This window comes from Anopheles ziemanni, chromosome 2 (assembly GCF_943734765.1).
Source record: "Anopheles ziemanni chromosome 2, idAnoZiCoDA_A2_x.2, whole genome shotgun sequence".
Classification (NCBI taxonomy): domain Eukaryota; kingdom Metazoa; phylum Arthropoda; class Insecta; order Diptera; family Culicidae; genus Anopheles; species Anopheles ziemanni.
In genome coordinates, this window is record NC_080705.1 from 22551890 (window position 1) to 22573180 (window position 21291).

The window sequence follows — 21291 nt, forward strand, 5'->3', positions numbered from 1 at the left end:
TATCGTGGCCTTGTGCATAGAAGCTTGTGAGCTTATTTCTCTCTGCGGAGGTCTAGTACCCTCTGCCCATGTATCGGAGCGAGAAGCAGCAACTCATATGCCCTCTGTCGCATTCGCGCTACAGGTCCGGTGCCGCGATTGAACCCTCTCCATATTGAAACCGCACCCGGCAAGCAAAGAGAGTGTACTTTCGTAGGCGAAGGGTACATTGCGGTAGGCTGAAACGTGGGGAAGCGCGGTGAGGTGAGCCAAAGTTTGCCTGCACGAGAGAGAATCGAACGATGAGTTAAATTGTGAGGAAGAAATACAGATGAACAGCGTACTTTTGGTCGATCGGCGCGAGTAAAAAACTGCCAAAGCAGGTTTTGCAGCGCAGTCTAATTTTCTAACTTGTGCAGTCTGTGAACTTACAGTTCGGTCGCGCGTTTTAAACAGTAAAAATGGTGATTTTGTGTTGGTGTCTTCAGAAAAAAGGACAAATGACCATCTTCCGGTTGGCTTACGAAGCCCCAGCACGTTTGATTCAAGATCCGTACTGGAATTTACTCCGGCGGAAGTGGTGGAAAAACCAGAAGTGTTGGTGTTTTACGCCAGAAGCAACTAGCAACAACACGGTTAAATGTGCATTTCCAAATAAGTTTTTGCTATCCGATTGAATAAACGGATAACAACATAAAACAAAAAGCATTCTTTTGTTTTTTTTTTTGTCTACTGCCATACCCAAAATAACGAAAGAAACGACCGCGCGAAGCGCGAGAGAGTATTTCTAGAGAGCACGCTGTAAAAGCTCACTCTAGCCCGAAAAAGTAGTACTTTCGTAAGTTGAAACAGAAGGAGCACTTTCTCTCTCGTTTTTTGCAAGCCGGGGCAAGCACAACATACGAGAGGGTAGGATGGAGGGCATAAAACGATTGCGCTCTCGCTTCATGTGTACGTGCAATGCGAGCGTTTCTTCATACATTCACAACTTTGCGCGGGACTGGCCTCCGTTTCAACAAAGAAGGAACAAAATCAGTTTGACTTGATTTGATCAATTTTTAATCCACCCGCGCAGTTTCCGCAGTTTTGAGTGACATTTAGACTCCAGGAAGCTATCGGTCTCCGTTAGGGCCCAAAATCACAAAAACATGTTCCCAATGGATACCCGAGCAGCCATTGACATCAACACGTTATGAGATGATGTGCAAAGGATTTGCCGAATGAAAAATTTTCGACCAAAATGTTTTACCAACAAACTTGGACCATCACCTTGAATAAGCCACTGACTGTGCGTCTTCAAAACCAAAATTTAATTTTTATGTTTGTTCCAAAATAACTTTTTGAAGCGTATGGCACATCAAAATACCAACGATATATATTGGGGGTATAGCGTGGCCGGAGCCGAGGTTAGGAATAGCCTATTTTGTTCTCACTACTCCTTTCAGATTTCAGGCTGGTATATCGAACGGTTCGAAACATCGAAGGCGCAACGAATCGAAGACACATGATGGGAGCGGAACGAAATAAGTTCGTGTGGCAGAAGCAGCAACGCCATCAAAAACAACCGTCCGTAAGACCATCAACAGCCATCTGACCGACATCCACACAGTGCGAGCACCACAGAAGGGAAAGACACGAGAATTCGCAAAAAGAGAAGACAGACGCAGGAGAGCGAAAGAACTTTTTTTTCTCTTCTGGAGTGAGCAAATTTTTTCTCACTTCACTGGCCATCACCGAAAGTGAACTGTATCTCGCTGGTGTTTTCGGGTAGGCTTCGCCAACGAATCACCCCCGAGAACATCAGCGAGAAACCGTGTGATGTCTCCTTGGGAAGGGGGCAGGGCCCTCTCTGCATTTTAAAATTAACTAAAACTTTGCCCATGGCTGTAAGGTACTGAAAGAAACACAATAAACCGTTTTTGAAACAGCTTTTTCCGAGCGAAGATCATATCTAATTTTGTTCTAGTTTAAATGTTTTGAACTGGTATTGAAGCGGTGGCAACACGGAAGGTAAGAATGACGCATGAAGAAGTTGGACAATTGCTTCTGCGTAGCGTGTCTTAAAATCAGTTTTTTCAATGTACCTCATCACCAAGGCCAATCTACGTAGGAGTTTTCTGGAACCAACCGTAAGCAAAACACGCCGCTCGTTTAAAAAAAAAGGTTCCTTGGAAAAGTACTGGCTGTTAAAATAAAGTAAGCCACGTCGCAAAACGAAGACAAACAACCAGATGCTGACGAAAACAGTATCACTTCGTTGATTCGTGCGACGTTCAAAGCTTCGATACTTTACATTATTCGACATTAATTTCAGGTGCCGTATAGAATGAACAACGGCGATTACACTGCCTCAACCTGATCTATGTTATCTAATGTAAACATAGAAATTTTATTCGTATTATATAAAAGAAGCTATTCTAAGTATTCGATACAAGAAGCAGTTAACTGCAGATTCCTTCTAATCTCTATACCACATACGTCAGTCGTGTCATATTACATGTTGAAGCAGCTCATATTGAAATTATCATCCTTTTTACTTGGGCTTTCATTAGTTTCACGCGGTTGTCTTAAACTCGGCTTCTTTTGCGTTATTCTCATCATTGGTTGAATATTTGAACATGCTTATTGTGAGTTTGTGTATGACGAAATCTTCTTGAAATCCTACAGACTCAACAAACAACTGGTCGAGCTGTGATGCCTCCAAGCGGAGCGTTGACGTGGAGGTAGACGCGTGGATACAGACAAGTGCGAAGCCCTCAAAGAGCGCAATTCGCTCCATATAATTACACGCTCTCCACCGTACGGCAGTGCAGAGAGTGTGCGCGAAGACCCCGCGAAAGCCTTAAATGGCCTGCTCTTGGTTGAGCACACGTTTTGGTACGCTAGCGATTGCTAACGATGCATGCAAACGCATGTAGCTAGATATATATTGTACATTTAGCGCGCCATTCTCAAGCAAGAGCTACGGTCTAGTGCAGGGGTCGGCAAAGTGCGGCCCGCAGGCAAAATCCGCCAAATGATTTTATCCGGCCCGTAAGAATATTTAAGTGCTTCATACAAAACCCATCCCAATTTTTATCGTATTTGTTCACGATGTCAGGTTTATTTTCTTCCCAAAAATGAAGATAATAATTGTTTAACTGGGTGTTGCGGTTATATGTTTATCGATAACATTTTAAATATTTTATCTTTTACCACTTTTTATGCAACTTTGCTATTTAGAAACTTCCACTATCCATTACAAAGGGTATTACTTTGAAAACATTGAAGCATCGTTTAAAGTATCCGGCCCGCGCCTTCGGGTTCTCTTTAATCATCTGGCCCTTTTTGAAAAACGTGTGCCGATCCCTGGTCTAGTGGTTACCGTGCACAGACCAGAGTTGGAAGTGGCAGTGGCTCGGGTTCGAATCCCGCTGTGTGCTGTGCTAGAGAAATAGGAGAGAAGGCGAAAGAGAGGGCCCAACAGAAGGGGCCCTCTCCCGTTTTTCTTTTATGCAGCATCGAATGAACGCAGCTGCTTTAATAGGAGAAGTAGCCGAATACTCCACAGAAAAGTAGCGGTCATTTTCCATAGCGAAATGTTGGCTGGGGTAGGATGGAACACAAACAGAAACTATTTGCGGAGTTCAACAAATGTATGAAATAAAAGCAAAATATCTCAGCAACGGTTAGTAGTAGCTAAAAATAACTTTCAGGCAAAATACAGTACTACTAAAGATCTTTGAAACACAGCTCAAACGACCTTTCCTTTTCGAAATTCGACCCACATATAAATGTGCGCATTTATGTAGTTGTGTAAAGGGTCGGATCTGACGCCTCCTGAAGGCTACTATAGGCTCTCCTCTCCAACTCCTACTCAATACGTCCGCGATTTTTTGTCGGTAATTTGTCGCCTAAATATCCAAGCTTGTGTACAGGGGGAATTGCATAGCTTTCAGCAGTAAATATGGAAAAAAACGGTGACGATGCGGCGAGTAGGGGCCTCATTTGGGATTTTACCGGGATTTTACCGAATTTGTTATTAACGAATTTATATACGGGAGTTATAAATTTGTGAAAGGGGGCCCGCGAGGACCTCTAGGTTGATTGCGTAGCCAAATTTTCATAAACTCATGTAAGTAATGCATGAGAGAGTTCATGTTGTACATCCTGTCCAGTATAACCATAATCTTTAATTTAACGAGACATTCAATTCAAACGGTTCACACAACGGCATTTGTTTCACCCATTGCACACCTTTTACCGAGGAGCCACACGTGAAGCTTTTTACACCGAACGAACGTTTTTTCGAGCGGCTGGAGCTTACCGTGTGTCAGCAATGCCTCTCGCTCTAATGATAGATTTCTCTTTCCTTCCTTCGGTTCACGTTCGGTGCTCAGAATTCGAGCGAACGTTCGCTAGCGCACAGAAAAAGTCGAGCGAATTTTTTGGGCATTCTTCCCCTTCCATGTACGGGTAAAAAAAACAGACCAACTGTTATAAATATGGTATACAGCGATTGCCGCAAAAAGCTCGGGCCAAAAAATTCGTTATACGCGTTCGTTCGCTTACGTGTGGCTCCTCGGTTAGGTACATCCACTCACAAAAGCTGTAGCCACCACAGCGATCTCGGCTAGGGGGCTTCATTTGAGGATACACCGAGCTAGCGGAATGGTGAAGTGGTACATCAAAAAACTACAAACGCCAAAAGAAAGTCGATAAATATACTAAAACTTAACAGTTTACTGATTTGAATTTCGAAAATAGTGAAGTTATAGCGTTTTCAAAACAGGGATCAAAATGACCCCTAAAAAGCATTCGGGCAAGTTTCCAAAGCAATATATTCTAGTGTTCAAGTTAATGAAGAGATGACAAGGGTTTTGTTGGTACTCTGCCATCTTCTCCAGGACTTGGTGAAGCTGCATGGTGAAGATCTGATCAGTGGTTGATCTCCCTCTTGGGAATCCTCTCTGATAGTTTCCTACAATCTGTTCAGCGTATGGGTCAAGTCGTTCTTGAAGAACGAGGGAGAATATTTTGTAGGCGTCTCTCGTCGAAAGATTCATGAATCCCTTATAATGCAGAGATTCATTCAGATTCATGAAACTGAATCAGATTTACGCAACTCTAGATTGGACTCGTTTACCCAAGCTCGGATAAACGGGGCTATATGTACACGGTCTGTATGGCTTGGACATACCCGAATAGGAGTTGGTAGGAGAGCCTATGTAGCCTTCAGGAGGCGTCAGATCCTACCCCACTCACAGACCAACCAATCTGTGCCCGCTGGGCTGTTTGTATCAACGCGGGCTAACTCTTCATACTTCTTCATACAAGTTTCGTTCGAGCGGGTGAGTCGAAATTTTTCGACCCTGCAGCGCGAATGCGACAGAGCATCAGTCAGTCGTTGTGTACCGCTCCGATACACAGGGACAGACCTGAATTCGTGCAAAATTGTTAGCCGGGTACTTGCCGCAACCTTGGAATTACACGGTGAAAAATAGTATATAAGTCGGAAAATGCTGTATCACCTTGAGGGTTATTGCTTTTATTTCAATCATTCAACATCATAGTGTGGGATACGATTCGACGGAGACTGAGGCCGAGGAAAAGCATAACGAAGATTTGACCACTTTTCGGTTGTCCAATTGATGTGTAAACACGTGACAATATTACGTGAGGCAAAGCGATGAGTATGTCGTGTCTACCGTTGTACATCCCATGGCCGCGTTAGCTGCAGTTGTGTAAAGTGGTTGGTCTACGATGACGTTGTCTGAGAAGTTGCACACTAGGTAGAAGTATCGTAGGAATCCGCCGAGGTCCCATTGCATTAAAGCACATCCAACCTTTTTTGAACGATCATTCAAAATATTTGCCTGGTTTTCTGTGTTGGAACTGAATTGTAAGAGAGAAGGGGTAATGAGATTTTCATTCGATCATCACTGTATCTTAAAATTCAAAATACTTACGGTCCTGAGTAGCTGCTGGTTGACAGTGAACCAGAAGTATAGTCGTTGAAAGAGATACCGTTAAGTAAAGTATCAATTTTCTGTGTAACGGTATATGATGATACGGAAGATATCATGTTATAGAAATAAGGTATCATCTGCCCAACATTTCTGAAATCTGCAGTATTCCGACAAGCTCGCGACGGTGCAAGAACGAGCATTGTGACCGGCCTGGGTGGCTAAATTCGCGTCCCACTGCAGCTTGAACATTCGATTAGCCGGATCTCCATATTCTCCCGCGGCAAATAAATTGCGTTTCTGATTCAGATAGGTTAAGATTTGATTTTGCTCTGCTGCGAGAAGATCTATTACAACAGGACTCTTTCCGTCGCAACCTGATCCTCCAGTGATTGCAGGTGGGTTACATCCGACATTCGTAAGCCCCGCAGCACAGTAGGCATTCAGGGCAGCACAGGAGTCCGTCGGGCCTGGATCAGGGGTAAGCCCTCCAAGGAGAAAACATGCTGTGCAAAAAAATCGATGAACGAGAGAAAATGATCAACAATAAGTTCGCTTTCAAAAGACAAAGGAAAAAATCCATACTTACAGAACACTAATTTATCCATTCTACTGGTGCTCTAAGGAACTGGTCTATCGAAACACAATCAGCACTGCCGAGGGTGGCGATGGTTCTGTATCTACGTCTCGAAACGTGTCTCTTTTATACCGATGAGATATGGAGATTTCGTTCTACGTGACGTATCTTTTTTTTTTAAATGTACCTCATCACCAAGACCAATCCACGTAGGAGTTTACTTGAACCAACCGCAAGCAAAACACGCCGCTCCATTTTTTGGAAAAAAGGCATGGTATCTTGGAAAAGTACTGTTAAAATAACGTAAGCTACGTCGCAAAACGCACAACCAAGTTGAAAACTGTATCACTTCCTCGATTCGTTCAATGTTCAAAACTTCGATACTGTACACTATTCGGCATTAATTTCAGGTGCCGTATAGAATGAACAAAGACGGTAACACAACCTCTACCAGATCTATGTAAACTAATGTAAAAACAGAAATTTAACTTGCATTTTATAGGAGTAGCTCTTATATCTATTCAATAACCGACTAGTAGTCAGCAAGTTCTATCTAATACCTATACCAGGTACGTTAGTCGTGTCATATTGCATGTTGAAATTGCTCTTATTGAAATAATCATCCTTTTTACTTTAGTTTTCTTAAGTATTGCGCAGTTTGCAAAAACTCGGCTTCCGCTGCATCAATCTCATCATTGGTTGAATATTTGAATCTGCTTTAGTATGAGTTTGTGCATGTTGGAAACTTTTTGCAACCCGACAGACTCAACAAACAACTGCCGACGCAGCGAACAGCTGTCGAGCCATGCAGCCTATACGTGGAGCGTTGACGTGGAGGTAGACGTACAATCGGGTTTGAATCCGAACATGGAGCATTTTTACTATACCCATTTAGATACCAGTTAGTGAACAGTTAAGCTTTAATACCCGATTTCATAATCCTCTACCTGAACCACACATAAAATTCAGGCTACGAATGTTCATCGATGTGTCGATGCTTTATCAACGGTAGGCCACAAAAATATTGTTTATTTCGAAAATGGTGATACTTGAGGCAGTGCCAGCGCAATTTAAAGTCCCTCGTGATTTATTTTCTAAAGTCATTCGGTAGGGCGAAGTATTGTAGATATGTTGTTGAAGTGTGTTGTTCATTTTCATTACATCATACATCGAACACGCTATGTTTTGTTAAATCCTCAAAAATTCTACAGAAAAACCAAACACTAGTACAGTCGATATCCGACTTACGCTCATAATGGGGACCTGAGAAATCCGCGTATCTCGAATATTGCTTGCCACATAGCAAGTATATTATTATACTAGGTACTGCCTAGTATATTATTATACTAGGAGTTAAGAGATCGAGTTCTTGTATACATAAATCTTAGAATATTCAAACTTTTACTTTGTCCGTTAAAATGCATGCAATGCAAGCGTATTCAAACAACATAAATTGCCATAAACGGAATAAAAAGCGTAAGTTATGCAAATGTGTAATTTACATATTAACTCGTCTGGTTGTAGATCTCAGGAATTAACATCGATGTAATTACCCCAATCTACTGTCAAATTTTGAAAACCGCGTATCTCCGAATCCGCGTATGTCGAGTACCGTGTATGTTGGATATCTACTGTGTTAAATTGGCGAGAATGTCAATGTTTCAGTCGCTGCATCTGTTTCTAAAATGTAAGTTCTAGAACTATCCACGTACACATAGTATAGTAAAAACCTAACTGTCCACTAAGTGGCATCTAAATAAGTATAGTAAAAATGTTCCATGATCTGATTCAACCCCGATCGTTCGTCTACCTCCACGTCAACGCTCCACGTATAGACTTCACGGCTCGACCAGTTGTTTATTGGGTAGGCAGTTGTTTGTTGCAGACTAAACTCATACTAAAGCAGATTCAAATATTCAACCAATGATGAGATTGACGCAGGAGAAGCCGAGTTTTTGACAACCGCTTAAAACGCATGTACCTTCACACCATAGCAATATTGGGACAATTATCTCTTTTGCCCATTAAAAAAAGCACAAGAGTTGGTTTTATTCTGCTTGGAGAAGCTTTATTGCCACCGGAGTTTTCTTTCACAAGCATTCGTTAGCCCTTTATCTTCTTCGTCTTCTTCTTCTTGGCGTAATGACCTTGTTGGTCATGCCTGCCCGTTAAGGGCTTGCGAGACTTTTACCCTATGTGTATGTGGATAATCAATCCTCTCATCCTCGACTCTCCATCTCAGGGAGAGTCCGGTCGCGGTATGGATTCGAGCCCGCGCCGTCGAGGAGGTAAGTTGCGGCGCTTATGATCCGATTTTCTAACCGGCGCTACCGCTCGACTGTCGCGGACCCTCGTGGAGCCCTTTATCACACTATGCATTTAGAGTTCAGGAGTATTTCTGTTCTTGAGAGTTTCCAAACATCTAGAAACTCCATACCCCTAACAAAGAGATGGCCGGTTGGGGCTTTCGCCGAAGACGTCAGGTTTTCATCATAACTAGGAACAGTATCTTCAGTATCCGTTTAGATGCAAGCTCGTGAACAGTTGAGTCTTTCCATGGCTCTTGGTCATTTTGTCGACTTTGCTGCTGAAAACCTTGCTGTGGTTGGCTTGTAATAAAAAGGTGGTACATTAGAAACACAACGACTATGCCGGAGCTTTTTATCATACAGACACATTTCCAAAGTGGATTATCAGCAGTGTTGTTCGCATTATGAATATCCAAAGATACAGATTCTTTCTTCTTACTCGTGCTTGGAAGATTGTTTCGCCTGAACTCGATACCGAGTACATCTGTAGTCGTGGAGCCCCAGGCTCTGTCGCCAGCTTTGTAAACAAGATGGCCTTCGATGAGATTGGTCGCGATGTTGCACACCGTGTCTAACTTAGTTGAAGCATTCAGACGTCATTCCGTTCTCAACACAGCGGTAAAGGGACAGCCAGCGGAACCTGCAACGAAGAGTCCTCCTGACCTGAACTATATGCGCCTGGCGACACCGGTACATGGGGACGATCCTCCACATAAGTTCAGAATGTAGGATGGTCTCCTGCGTTCCAAAGGGGGGAGAAATAGTTGTAGGATATGATTATCCTATCATCATCATCATCATCATCATCATCATTATTGACGGAATAATTATGTCCTCCACGCGACATCCTACCAATGTCACGACCCGCTGAACCTGTGGTCACAGCTTTGCGCAAGCGCATGCAACAAAATGAACTAGGAACAATATTTACTATTGACATATAAAAACGCAATCGCATGCGGTTGCGCAAAGCTGTGACCACAGGTTGACAGCCCCATCTCTCCCATGGGAAAAAACGCAACCGCAAGACCTTGCGTTTTCTGTACTAAAAATCAAACGAGTTTGATTCTTGCCGCAGACTCTTGCGTTTTTATATGTGAATAGTAAAGATTGTTCCTAGTAAATTTTAATGAAATTTTATACTCAGATAAGTGGTATATTCAAAACTTAAATTATTTTTTGGGGCAGAAAACTGTGCTCGTTTGACAGTTCAAAAACGCAACCGCAAGACCTTGTGCAAAGCTGTGAGCACAGGTTGATTGACAGACGGCTCATGTAACCCCAACACCCGGTGCTGGAATGTCAGCTTATGACCGCGTGTTGGTAGGGGTGGATGGGGTAATACGCACCCCTTAAGGAAAACTATAAAATTTTCTAACAACTTGGCTCTTGATTGTTGATTTTATCACTGAATAGGATTCATAAAGGTTCAAACTAGTTACCATTTCAGGAATGTTTGCTTTTTTTGCTAAGAAAAACGTTATTTTTTCAGTTTTGAAAAAGTTCAATTTTTGATCGATCTGTATCTGGTTGAGGCAAAACGCACCTTTGCTAGGGGTAATACGCACCACAACAAAGGGGCAATACGCACCACAACAAAGAGGCAACATCCAACGTCAAATAAAGATAGTTTGTTTACAAACTGGTGCATTTTACCCCGACATACTGGGTGCATATTTCCCCCATTCATAGTTGAACACATTTTCAACTAAAATATGAGTAAATCTGCATACTTTCCGAAAATTTCATGAACAGGCTCAAGCACTGATTCTCAATTCACTAAATTTCGTATTCCTCGTTGGTAAATATCGGTTTTTGCACTTAATATTCCTTAGCGGAATGGTAAGTCACATTATAACAAAAACTGTCTGAGCAGAGAATGATTTTGTTTTGCATTTATTTCGCGTTTCTGTTGATGTAGAGCTATCAAACTCACATGGTGACCATATTTCAGTTTGATCTTGCAGGGTGACTACTTTTTACGCGTTGAAAACCCGTTTTTCAAGGGAAATGGGAAAGGGTGCGTATTGCCTCAGGGGTGCGTATTACCCCAGCCACCCCTACTTTTCGAATTTACCAGTACGAAGCCCTAACCTCAATTGCATAGAGAACCTTAACATATTTCACATAATTTCATATTTTATATCAATGTAATCTCTGATATAATTCGACGGAGACTGAGCCGGGAGCATAGTAGTGTCGTGATCGATACGAACGAAGGTTTGACCACTTTTCGGTTGAACTGAAATTATGTGAGGCAAAGCGATGGGTATGTCGTGTCTTTCGTTGTACATCCCAAACCCGTGGTAGCTGCAGCTGTGTAAACTGGTTCGCCTACGATGACGTTGTCTGAGAAGTTGCACACCAGGTAGAGATAAAGTAGGCCATCATCATCCCATTGCATTAGAGCACACCCCACCGTTGTTGAACGATCGTTCAAAATATTTGCCTCGTTTTCTGTGTCGGTACTGAATTGTAAAAGAAAAAAGGTCATGAGTTTTCATTCGAAGATTACTGTATCTTCAAATTCAAAATACTTACGATGCTGAGTAACTGCTCAATGATGCTGTCCCGGAAGAATAGGTGTAGAAAGAGACGCCATCGTTAAATATATTAAACATTTTCTCTGTAACGGAAATTGGTGCAAGGAACTCTGTCAAGCCAGTGTAGTATGCTATCATTTGCCCTACGTTGGCGTAATCTGCAGTATTCCGACAAGCATCTCTCGCGATGACGCAAGATCGAGCATTGTGGCCAGCCTGGGTGGCTAAATTCGCGTCCCACTGTAGCTTGAACATTCGATTAGCTTTAGTACTTCTATACCGTCCCGAGGCAAATAAATCACGTTCCCGATTCATAATAGACAAGATGTAATTTTGCTCTGCTGCGAGAAGATCTATTACTTCTGGGCTTTTTCCTGTGCAAGCCGATCCTCCAGTGGCTGAAGGTGGGTTGCATCCGACGTTCGTAACCCCAGCAGTACAGTAGGCATTTAGAGCACAGGAATCCGTCGGACCTGGATCAGGAGTGAGGCCTCCAAGGAGAAAACATGCTGTGGGAGAAATCAATGAACGAGATAAAATGATCAATAATAAGTTCGTTTTCAAAAGATAAAGGAAACAATTCATACTTACAGAACACTAATTTATCCATCTTACAAGGGCTCTAAAGAACTGGCCAAAAGAAACACAATCAACTCTAGCGTGATTGGCAATGTTTCTGTAACTACGAAACGTGTCCCTTTTATACCGATGAGATATGGAGATTTGCTTCTGCGTGACGTGGCTTAGCATCTGGTTTTTAAAATGTACCTTATCACCAATGCCAATCCACGTAGCAGTTTTCTGGAACGAACCGAAAACAAAACACGCCGCTCTGTTTTTTGAAAAAAGTATGGTTTCTTGCAAAAGTACTGGCTGTTAAAATAAAGTGAGTGACACGAAGACAAACAACCAAGTGCAGCTGAAAACTGTATCAGTTAATCGACCCATTAGATGTTCAAAGCTTCGATACTGATGAACAATGATGGTTACACAACCTCTACCAGATCTATGTTAACCAATGTAACAACAGAAATTTAACTTGTATTTTATAGAAGTAGCTCTTTCATCTACTGAGTAACCGAATCAGTAGACAGCAAGTTCTATTTAATATCTATATGACGTACGTTAGTCGTGTCATATTGCATGTTGAAATTGCTCTTATTTAAATAATCATCCTTTTTGCTTTACTTTTCTTGAGTCAATTCTATCATTGGTTAAATATGTTGGAAAGTTCTTGCAACCCAACAGACTCAACAAACAACTGGAGACGCAACAAACAACTGTCGAGTCGTGAAGCCTATACGTGGAGCTTCGACGTGGATCGTTGACGTGGAGGTAGACGAACGATCGGGTTTGAATCCGAACACGGAGCAGTTTTTCTATCTGTTTAGATACCAGTTAGTGAACAGTTAAGTTTTAACACCTGATTTTTCAACACTATATCTGAACCACATATAAAAATAAAATCATGATTTATTTTCTAAACTCATTCGGTGGGGCGAAGTATTGTAGATATGTTGTTGAACTGTATTGTTCATTTTCATTACATCATCCATCGAACACGCTATCTATTGTTCAATCCGCAAAAATTCTACAGAAAAACCAAACACTAGAATTAAAAATGGCGAGAATGTCAATGTTTCTGTCGCCGCCTCTCGAAAAAATACCCCAAGGGTGGACGTGTCCATCTCCCGTTAACAAAATGTTAACATCTGTTTCTATAGCGTGTACCTTATCACCAAGGCGATGTTGCGACAATTATCTCGTTTGTCCATTAAAAAAAACTCAAAAGTTGGTTTTATTCTACTTGGAGAAGCTATATTGCCACCGAACTTTTTCCTTCGCAAGCATTCGTTATCCCTTTATCTTCTTCTTCTTCTTCTTCTTCTTGACGTAACGACCTTGTTGGTCATGCCTGCCCCATGAAGGGCTTACAAGACTTTTTCCCTTTGTATACGTGAATGGTATAGGGGAGGGTTCGGTCTCGGTAGGGTCTCGGTAGGGATTCTTCGGCCTCGGCGTTCATGGGCCGATTTTCCAACCGGCGCTACCGCTCGGCTGTCGTGGACCCCGCGGAGGCCTTTACCACAGTACGCACTTAGAGCTCAGGAGTACTTCTGTTCTTGAGAGTTTTCAATCTAGAAACTCCATACGCATAACAAAGAGATGGCCGGTTGAAGCTTTCGCCGAAGAGGTCAGGTGGAAACGTGGAACATTATCTTCAGTATCCATATAAATGGAACCTCGTGAACGGTTGAGTCTTTCCATGGCTCTTGGTAATTTTGTCGACTGTGCTGCTGAAAACCTTGCTGTGGTTGGCTTGTAATAAAAAGGTGGTATATTAGAAACACAACGACTATGCCGGAGCTTATCATCATACAGACACATTTCCAAAGTGGATTATCAACAGTGTTGTTCGCATTATGAACATCCCAAGATACAGATTCTTTCTTCTTACTCATGCTTGGAAGATTGTTTCACCTGAACTCGATACCGAGTACATCTGTAGTCGTGGAGCCACAGGCTTTGTCGCCAGCTTTGTAAACAAGATGGCCTTCGATGAGATTGGTCGCGATGTTGCACACAGTGTCTAACTTAGTTGAAGCTTTCAGACATCATTCCGTTCTCGACACAGCGGTAAAGGGACAGCCAGCGGAACCTGCAACGAAGAGTCCTCCCGACCTGAACCGACCTATGCGCCTGTTGACACCGGTACATGGAGACGATCCTGCACATAAGTTCAGAATGTAGGATGGTCTCCTGCGTTCCAAAGGGGGGGAGAAATAGTTGTAGGATATGATTATCCTATCATCATCATCATCATCATCATTATTGACGGAAAAATTATGTCCTCCACGCGACATCCTACCAATGCTAGTCCTTGTCACGACCCGCTGCACCTGTGGTCACAGCTTTGCGCAAGCGCAAGCAACAAAATGTACTAGGAACAATATTTACTATTGACATATAAAAACGCTAGAGTCTGCCGGAAGAATCAAACTCGTTTGATTTTTAGTAAAGAAAACTCAAGGTCTTGCGTCTTCGGTGACAGCCCCATCTCTCCCATGGGAAAAAACGCAACCGCAAGACCTTGCGTTTTCTGTACTAAAAATCAAACGAGTTTTATTCTTGCCGCAGACTCTTGCGTTTTAATATGTCAATAGTAAATAATTGTTCCTAGTAGATTTGAATGAAATTGTATACTCAGATAAGTAGTATATTCAAAACTTAAAGTATTTTTCGGGGCAGAAAACTGTGCTTGTTTGACAGTTCAAAAACGCAACCGCAAGACCTTGTGCAAAGCTGGGACCACAGGTTGATTGACAGACGGCTCATGTAACCCCAACACCCGGTGCTGGAATGTCAGCTTATGACCGCGTGTTGGTACGTCACATGCGCGTTTGAGAGTCTGCTACGGGCGACTCTCCCACACGTGGGAACGATGAGAAGTCTTGTATATAACTTAGTGTAAACCCGCGATCCTCGTCTCCTTCGTGAATAATCGATAAACAATTTGTAGAGAATAAAATAATTCGTGAACAGTCTTCTTAGTGAACAACACAATGTGATTTGTTTGATGTATGACATTACATCTGATAACACACTCAAAACGCGTCCCCCCTTATCATTATTGTTGTTATTGGTCTAGGTACAGTAAACTCACCGTCGATTGGTTATCTTGGATCAATTATCAAAGCAGCATTGGTACAATGTAACTAAAACAACCGATGCAAACAATTACTATGTGTCGGATAATTTGTCAGGAAAGGAAAAAGAAGAAATCGTTTACGAGAAGCCTTGGATAGGAGTCTGAGGTTACAAGATGTTTTATTCATAGATTCTTACGCTTGGTTTCGTCATTAGATATGTACAATTACAAAAAGGAAAAGCGAATGAAAAGACAGTGGCGTCAGGAGTGCAAACATGACCAACACTCTTGAGATCCGTTTTTCGTTCCATTCTCGAGTGAGGTGTTGCGCCATAACGTTTCCGGTTAGTGGAGAAGTGTTGCTGAGCTGGTGCAACGCCAAGAGAGTTGTAAAGCAGTTATGTTTACCACCGGTTTAATCTGATTGTTGCTTTTCATTCTTATCGCTAACGTAATAAGTTCGCTCGGTCTACTTTTGATTTCCAAATACTAAGTCATTGATTGGTTCGGTTTGCTCCTTTAATTAATATTCTTAAGTCAAATTTTTATCAAAGTCGAACATTACTCGCACGCAATTGGGATCAGTATGTAGTGAACGATAATGGACAGAAAGAGGTTCAGCACACTCTTTGGCACCAACAATGTCCCTAATGCTCTTTAGGGATTCACGAAAGTGCTGCATAATCCTTACCGTAGAAGCTCGCATAATCTGTGTTTTTTCCCAAGTGCGTTTTCAAATATGAAATTTGTTCCAATTTACCCTACCTAAGATGTAGACCTAGAGACAGTCATAAGCCAATCAGTTTTGCACGATCTTCAATGAGCACACTCCTTCGCTCGTTCCAGTATTCTAGTTATTTTCGTGCCATGCCTATAATTATGTGTGCTAATGTTCATTGACTAAAGATCCAATTCAAATACCACTCGAAATGTGCACTTACTTAGCTCTTTTTGGAGGTGCAATGTTGCGGTGGCATCGCATGTACTCGGTGGAATAAAATATGAATTAGCAGCAGATAAAATTAAAAACAAAGTAATGATGAAAACGACACTCATTCAAGTGATTCCCCCCAACATTTGACGTGGGTCAACATGTTTTCTTCAATCTCTAACTACAATCTAATCTCTACGCCCTACCACTTTTTGTAGCTGCTGTCTTTGTTACTCTCTAATTGTCCCTTTAATTGTTTAAAAATAAAGAAAATCTTACTAGCCACACCGTAGTATGCTACATATTTTCTAACACAATGCTTTTTTGAAAAAACAAACGATTATTTGTTTAATTTTCTTTGGGTAACGCAAAATGAGATAGTGGCAGAACGGACAAAATAAAGCCAGTTAGCAATGAGAGTGAGGCTTTAAATTAGTGAGTCTCTAACACTACCAATCTATTGACTACATGAAAATGATTGATTTTCGTTATTGGTCTCATAAACTCTGACAGTTTAAAAAAGAAATCAATGTCATTCTGTAAAAACTCTCAACAATCAATTCAGTGGAAGGTGTAAGAAAACTGCCGGGAGCAACAGTTTATATGAAAATAATTTAAATAAACAACAAATTTGCCTGACAGTAAAAAAAGTAGATAGTGCAGTGTTTCTATCCAAATCCGCTGAAATCTACCTTGTTCTAACTTCCCACTAGGACCCGATCGTATCGTATACCGGGTCCCCTTCGTGTCCAGGACACTTCAGTCGCTCGATGAGCCCACTTCGAAGCGACCGTTTTTCAGCACGACCACCAATACCGTGATGTTGTCCACCGAGCCACGACTATACGATTGCAGGGCGATGCTTTTCGCTCCATAGTGTGGCTCATCGAGCCGTTCGCGTACGTACGCCACGGCTTCCTCGTTGGTGAACGTATCCCAAAGCCCATCCGATGCCAGGATGAGAAATTGTGGTCTGGAACGGTAAAGGAAGGCATAAGAATCGAGTACGGAAGCAGATACGTATATAAGATTCGCCCAACGCCCTACTTACCTATGATCGACGAGATCGAACGAAAGAATGTCTGGGTCGGCAATGACCAGGTTTTTCTCCTTCAGCGGGTAGTCGCCGAGGGCGCGCGATGTTGCCAATATGCCCGCCACACGCCACACGCCCTTGAACGCGATGAATCCGCCGGCGTCGGCGATCCGTTTTTGTTCCCGCACCTGCTGTGGCTTGTGGTCAAATGACAGCGGGATGGCGTTGCCCTTGTAGTCGCACATGACTCCCCGTGAGTCCCCCACGTTGGCCACTATCAGCTTGCTGCGGTGGATGACGGCGATTAGAGCCGTTGTTCCGGCAAAATCAGACTGAAAGAGAAAAAAACAAAGAAGAAGAGATAAAATGTCATTAAGGAAAGTTTTTTTAAGTACAATGTTATAGGACTAGAACCTAGAGAACACAAATGTTGGGGTCACGCAAAACGTTCAGCGTTTTTACTTTGTTTTACTTAAGTTTTAACCATGCAATTTTATTCATTATTATTTTCTTTTAGCATGCTAAATCCAGAAAGCCAATCCACGGGTATTTAATTTGTGTTTGGTCTATGAAACCGTGGTTGTTTTGACCCGGTTTCTATCAGTTTCCCTCGCGAACATCAAAAGATGCACAGCAAATATGCCAATACAAGCAAAGAAAACTGTCTGCTCCAGCCAGACGAATGTGCTGATAAGCATTCCTCCTGCTTCATTCGAACGGATCGAAGTGGAACCATTTTAGCCGGCAAACCACCGGAGCAGAGCGCTGACGATCATCGGAGAGCCATCAGGAGGATCATCATCAGCAACATGGTTCTCGACAACTGTCGCATCGTTTGCCGCTGGGTTTTACCAATAATCTTGCTACTGCAATTTGGGAGTGGCCAGTGGACATCTCACCTGCAGTCGGAAGGACAAGATTCGCCCTCATCCCCGGAGAATTACGGCGGAAGTGGATTTGGTTACGAGCTGCTTCGGAATCAATTGGATGACATACAAGCAAGGTACCAAGAAAAGATGCGGCAGAATAAAGTTTAAATAATTCTTTCCACCATTCCTGCAGTATTTCACAGCTTCAACAAAACGGGGGTTGCTGTAGTGAACACGAAGCCGGTATAGCAACCTTGCAAACTGGAATAACTACGCTTCAGAGACGCCTCGAAGGAATAGAGAAAAGTTTGAAAGGTAACGAGTAAGAGACACAAAGGAAAAACAAAGTGTTTTAATTAAAATAATGAAAATAATTTCCATTCTTTCCGTCTGTTTTTTAGAACTACAAAAATCACCCCTAGTGGGCCGTAACAGGGATAATAGTGTTAACCAACTGAATGGACTGATGGATAAGCTGGAAAATGTTATACACAACGCACATGGTATAACGGCACGCCCACCGGAGGTTCAAACAACTACCTCGATCTACGATAGGGGTAAGTTTTCGATAAAGAACTATCTAGCATTCGCGAAACACATGTAGATATTTAATTTTCTCTTCCCCAGTTTACGACTCGTGCGATGACGTGCCTTCGTCCGGCACATGGTTGATACGTTTTGGAAGACAAATTACCAACACGGTGTGTTACAAATTTTGATTGTTTACTCACTTTTTATATAACAATATTTAGCTGCAGTTTTCTAAAACCGTTGATAAATGCTCTTCAATAAAGTTATCAACATATTGAAAATTAAATAAGAAGCAAATAATCGTGTTAGGATTGAAAAGATAAAGTTCCCAAATAGAAACTGAACTGAAATGCATAATGAGCTCAACATAAAATGGTATTTATAAATCATTTGAATTTAGCTTTCAGCAAGCATATTCATCCGGAAATGAAAATCGATAATCTCTTAACAGTGCGGCATTTGAAGGTGCACACAACAGCAGTGATTATTCAAATGACGTCCACTTACCATCCGCTTTGCCGCTTCAACGAGATCGAAGTCCGCCGCCAACACTTCGTCGGTGATGATTTTCCCAAAATTAATGCTTCCATCCTGCACGTAACACTGCGCTTCGTAGGTTTTCGGCTTTACCGGTGTGGGCCCGGCGCCGGATGTTCCATTTAGCAGATTCTTCTTTACCTGCTGCCTCGCCGGTGACTGATTGCCCATGTACTTGCTCAGCAGATCGTTCTCCAGCTGTTGATTGTTGCTATTGCTTCCACCGATGGCGCCAGTGCCGCCTGCACCACCGATCGCATCTTCAGTCTTCGATTTGCGGAAACTTTGCCTCCGCTGAACGGTGGCCGCTGATCCGGGCGGTTCGTTACCATTTCCGTGACTCCCAGCCCCATTCATCACCTTGTATCGTTCGTTGACGTCTTTCTCCCGGTCGTTGGCCGCCTTCGGTGAACCGGGCGAGTCGGGTTTCCCATCGGGCCCACAATCGGACGATGGCTTTCCGTTTGCCACCGTCGGCGGTGATTCCTTGCCATCGGCAATCGCCGACGATTGTTGCAGCTTCTGGTTGATGTTCTTCACCAGCACGGTCTTGGCGTACTCGGCCGCATACTCGCCACCGTGTCCGTCAAAGATGGCGAACAGGGAGATACCGCAGTTGTTGATGTTTTCACTTATAACGTATCTGATCGGTGCGTATGGTGCAGCGCAGCGCGGCCAGCGTTCCCGGGGGTCGGCGTCAGATAATGGAAACGAAAGGAAAAATAATTAATATACAGCGAGATTAATGCGTACTAGGAAGAAACCTTGCTCCTTCATGTTGGCGAGGAAGAAAGACGCAACCTGTGTTTACTCTTGCGTTTGAGTGGTGGATAAGGAAATGGAAGCGATAAACTCGAGGGGTGCGGCCGTAAATAAACGGCACATTGTCTTGTCGTAAAACGGTGGATTTCCCAACGATGGGGCAACACTGTTTAGCGTAGGTTTGTAGCGCAGATTCATTGAATGAGTTAAATTATTTCGTCCATTCCGTACCAAAAAGCGATCAAAATATCATACAAAAACCATCCGAAAGACGTAACAAAAGTCAGGACGTACGTGCGTGACCCAGTATAAGTTTTTTTTTGTTCATTTTAGGGGGTTTGCGCTGTTCTAGTTCGTTAGAAGCGCACGAAAAATCATTCACGTCGCTGATTGCCACACGATGCTAGGGGTTTTCTATAAATACTCGGAACCTCACTTGGCGCTAAGTGGAACGATAACCGGATCGGAAGGAAGCTGGCACTAGAGGGACTTTGCAACCAATGGTTACCACTATCATGAAGATAAGCAAACTCTAAAGCATGACCGATGACCAACATTATCATAATGCCATTTTCTGTAGGATAAGTGACACAATGCTTACCTATCTTCCATCCGCGCACGACGTCCTTGAACCGCATACACGGCACTACCGGTGGTCCGCTCTTCCCAGCTGTGCTTCTCGGCGGCCGATACCAGCATCGCCAGCTTGCCCGACCGGGCTCCACCGGGTTTGCCGAACCCGAGGCTGCTGCTGATACGCCGAATAAACCCGCGGCTCCATACTTCCGCCGCTTGCAGGTAGAGGACGAACAGACAAATCAGAAGTCCGGCGATCAGGACCTCCGGCTTTAGCAGGTACACCCGCATCACTTTCCAGACGTAACTGAGCGAACTGTTGAGCGGCGTAACGCCGACTGCGAATTTCGAGAGGAGCTTCATGTGCGACTTGGACAGCGTTTGATACAGTATCTTATCTTCCAGCTCGTCCTCCATCGATCCGCCGGGGGCCTCCCCCGTCGTACGCTTTGAGGAAGTACCGTACAACCCTTGCGTCGGTACTCCGGGAAGGTGGGCGTGTGTTGCTCGCAGCTCGAGTTAACAACAAACACTCCAACACGAAACGGGTGCGCGTTGCGTTAGCACTGCCCGGCTGTAGTACACATTGCCTTCCGCAAAATTATGAACTGCGTAATGCAAATGTCAGCCACTGCATTCCGATGCAGGGGAGAAAAAAAAAGGCGAAAAAAGCGCAGTGTCTCCTGCTGTGGGGGCCAGAACTGCTGACGCCAATTCGTTCACGACACACGGCGGCACAATCTCGGTTGGTTTCGTGACTACGTCACCACGGTTCCTTTTCACGGTGCACTACGATCCCTAGCAATGAAACTAAAATTGTGCACACAAAACAGCAACAGCTGCAGAAGTGGATCGACAGACGTGTTGCAAAACAACGAAGCGAATCGTTCCTTTTAGTCACGGTCGGTGAAAACGATTGCTTTGGCAGGTCGATGTATGCAGAAGACTTTTTGACGTTTAGTAGTCGTTGTTGATTGAACCAAGGATTGCTACGGCAGGTCGATCAATGTAGATGCTTTTTCGTTGTTTAGTACAATTTCACGTATT

The 21291-nt window shown here is 43.2% G+C and overlaps 1 protein-coding gene across 1 annotated transcript; it reads right to left on the bottom strand.

Moving 5' to 3' along the window:
• Positions 1–16659: 16659 nt before the first annotated feature.
• On the bottom strand, positions 16660–20664 carry LOC131290006 (protein phosphatase 1L). The gene is made up of 4 exons (XM_058319386.1): positions 20270–20664; positions 18877–19549; positions 16985–17301; positions 16660–16906 (listed from the first exon to the last, which is right to left on the bottom strand). The coding sequence occupies exons 1-4, from the start codon at positions 20659–20661 to the stop codon at positions 16693–16695; spliced, it is 1596 nt and encodes a 531-aa protein (XP_058175369.1). The 5' UTR covers positions 20662–20664; the 3' UTR covers positions 16660–16692.
• Between the last annotated feature and the right edge of the window lie 627 nt (positions 20665–21291).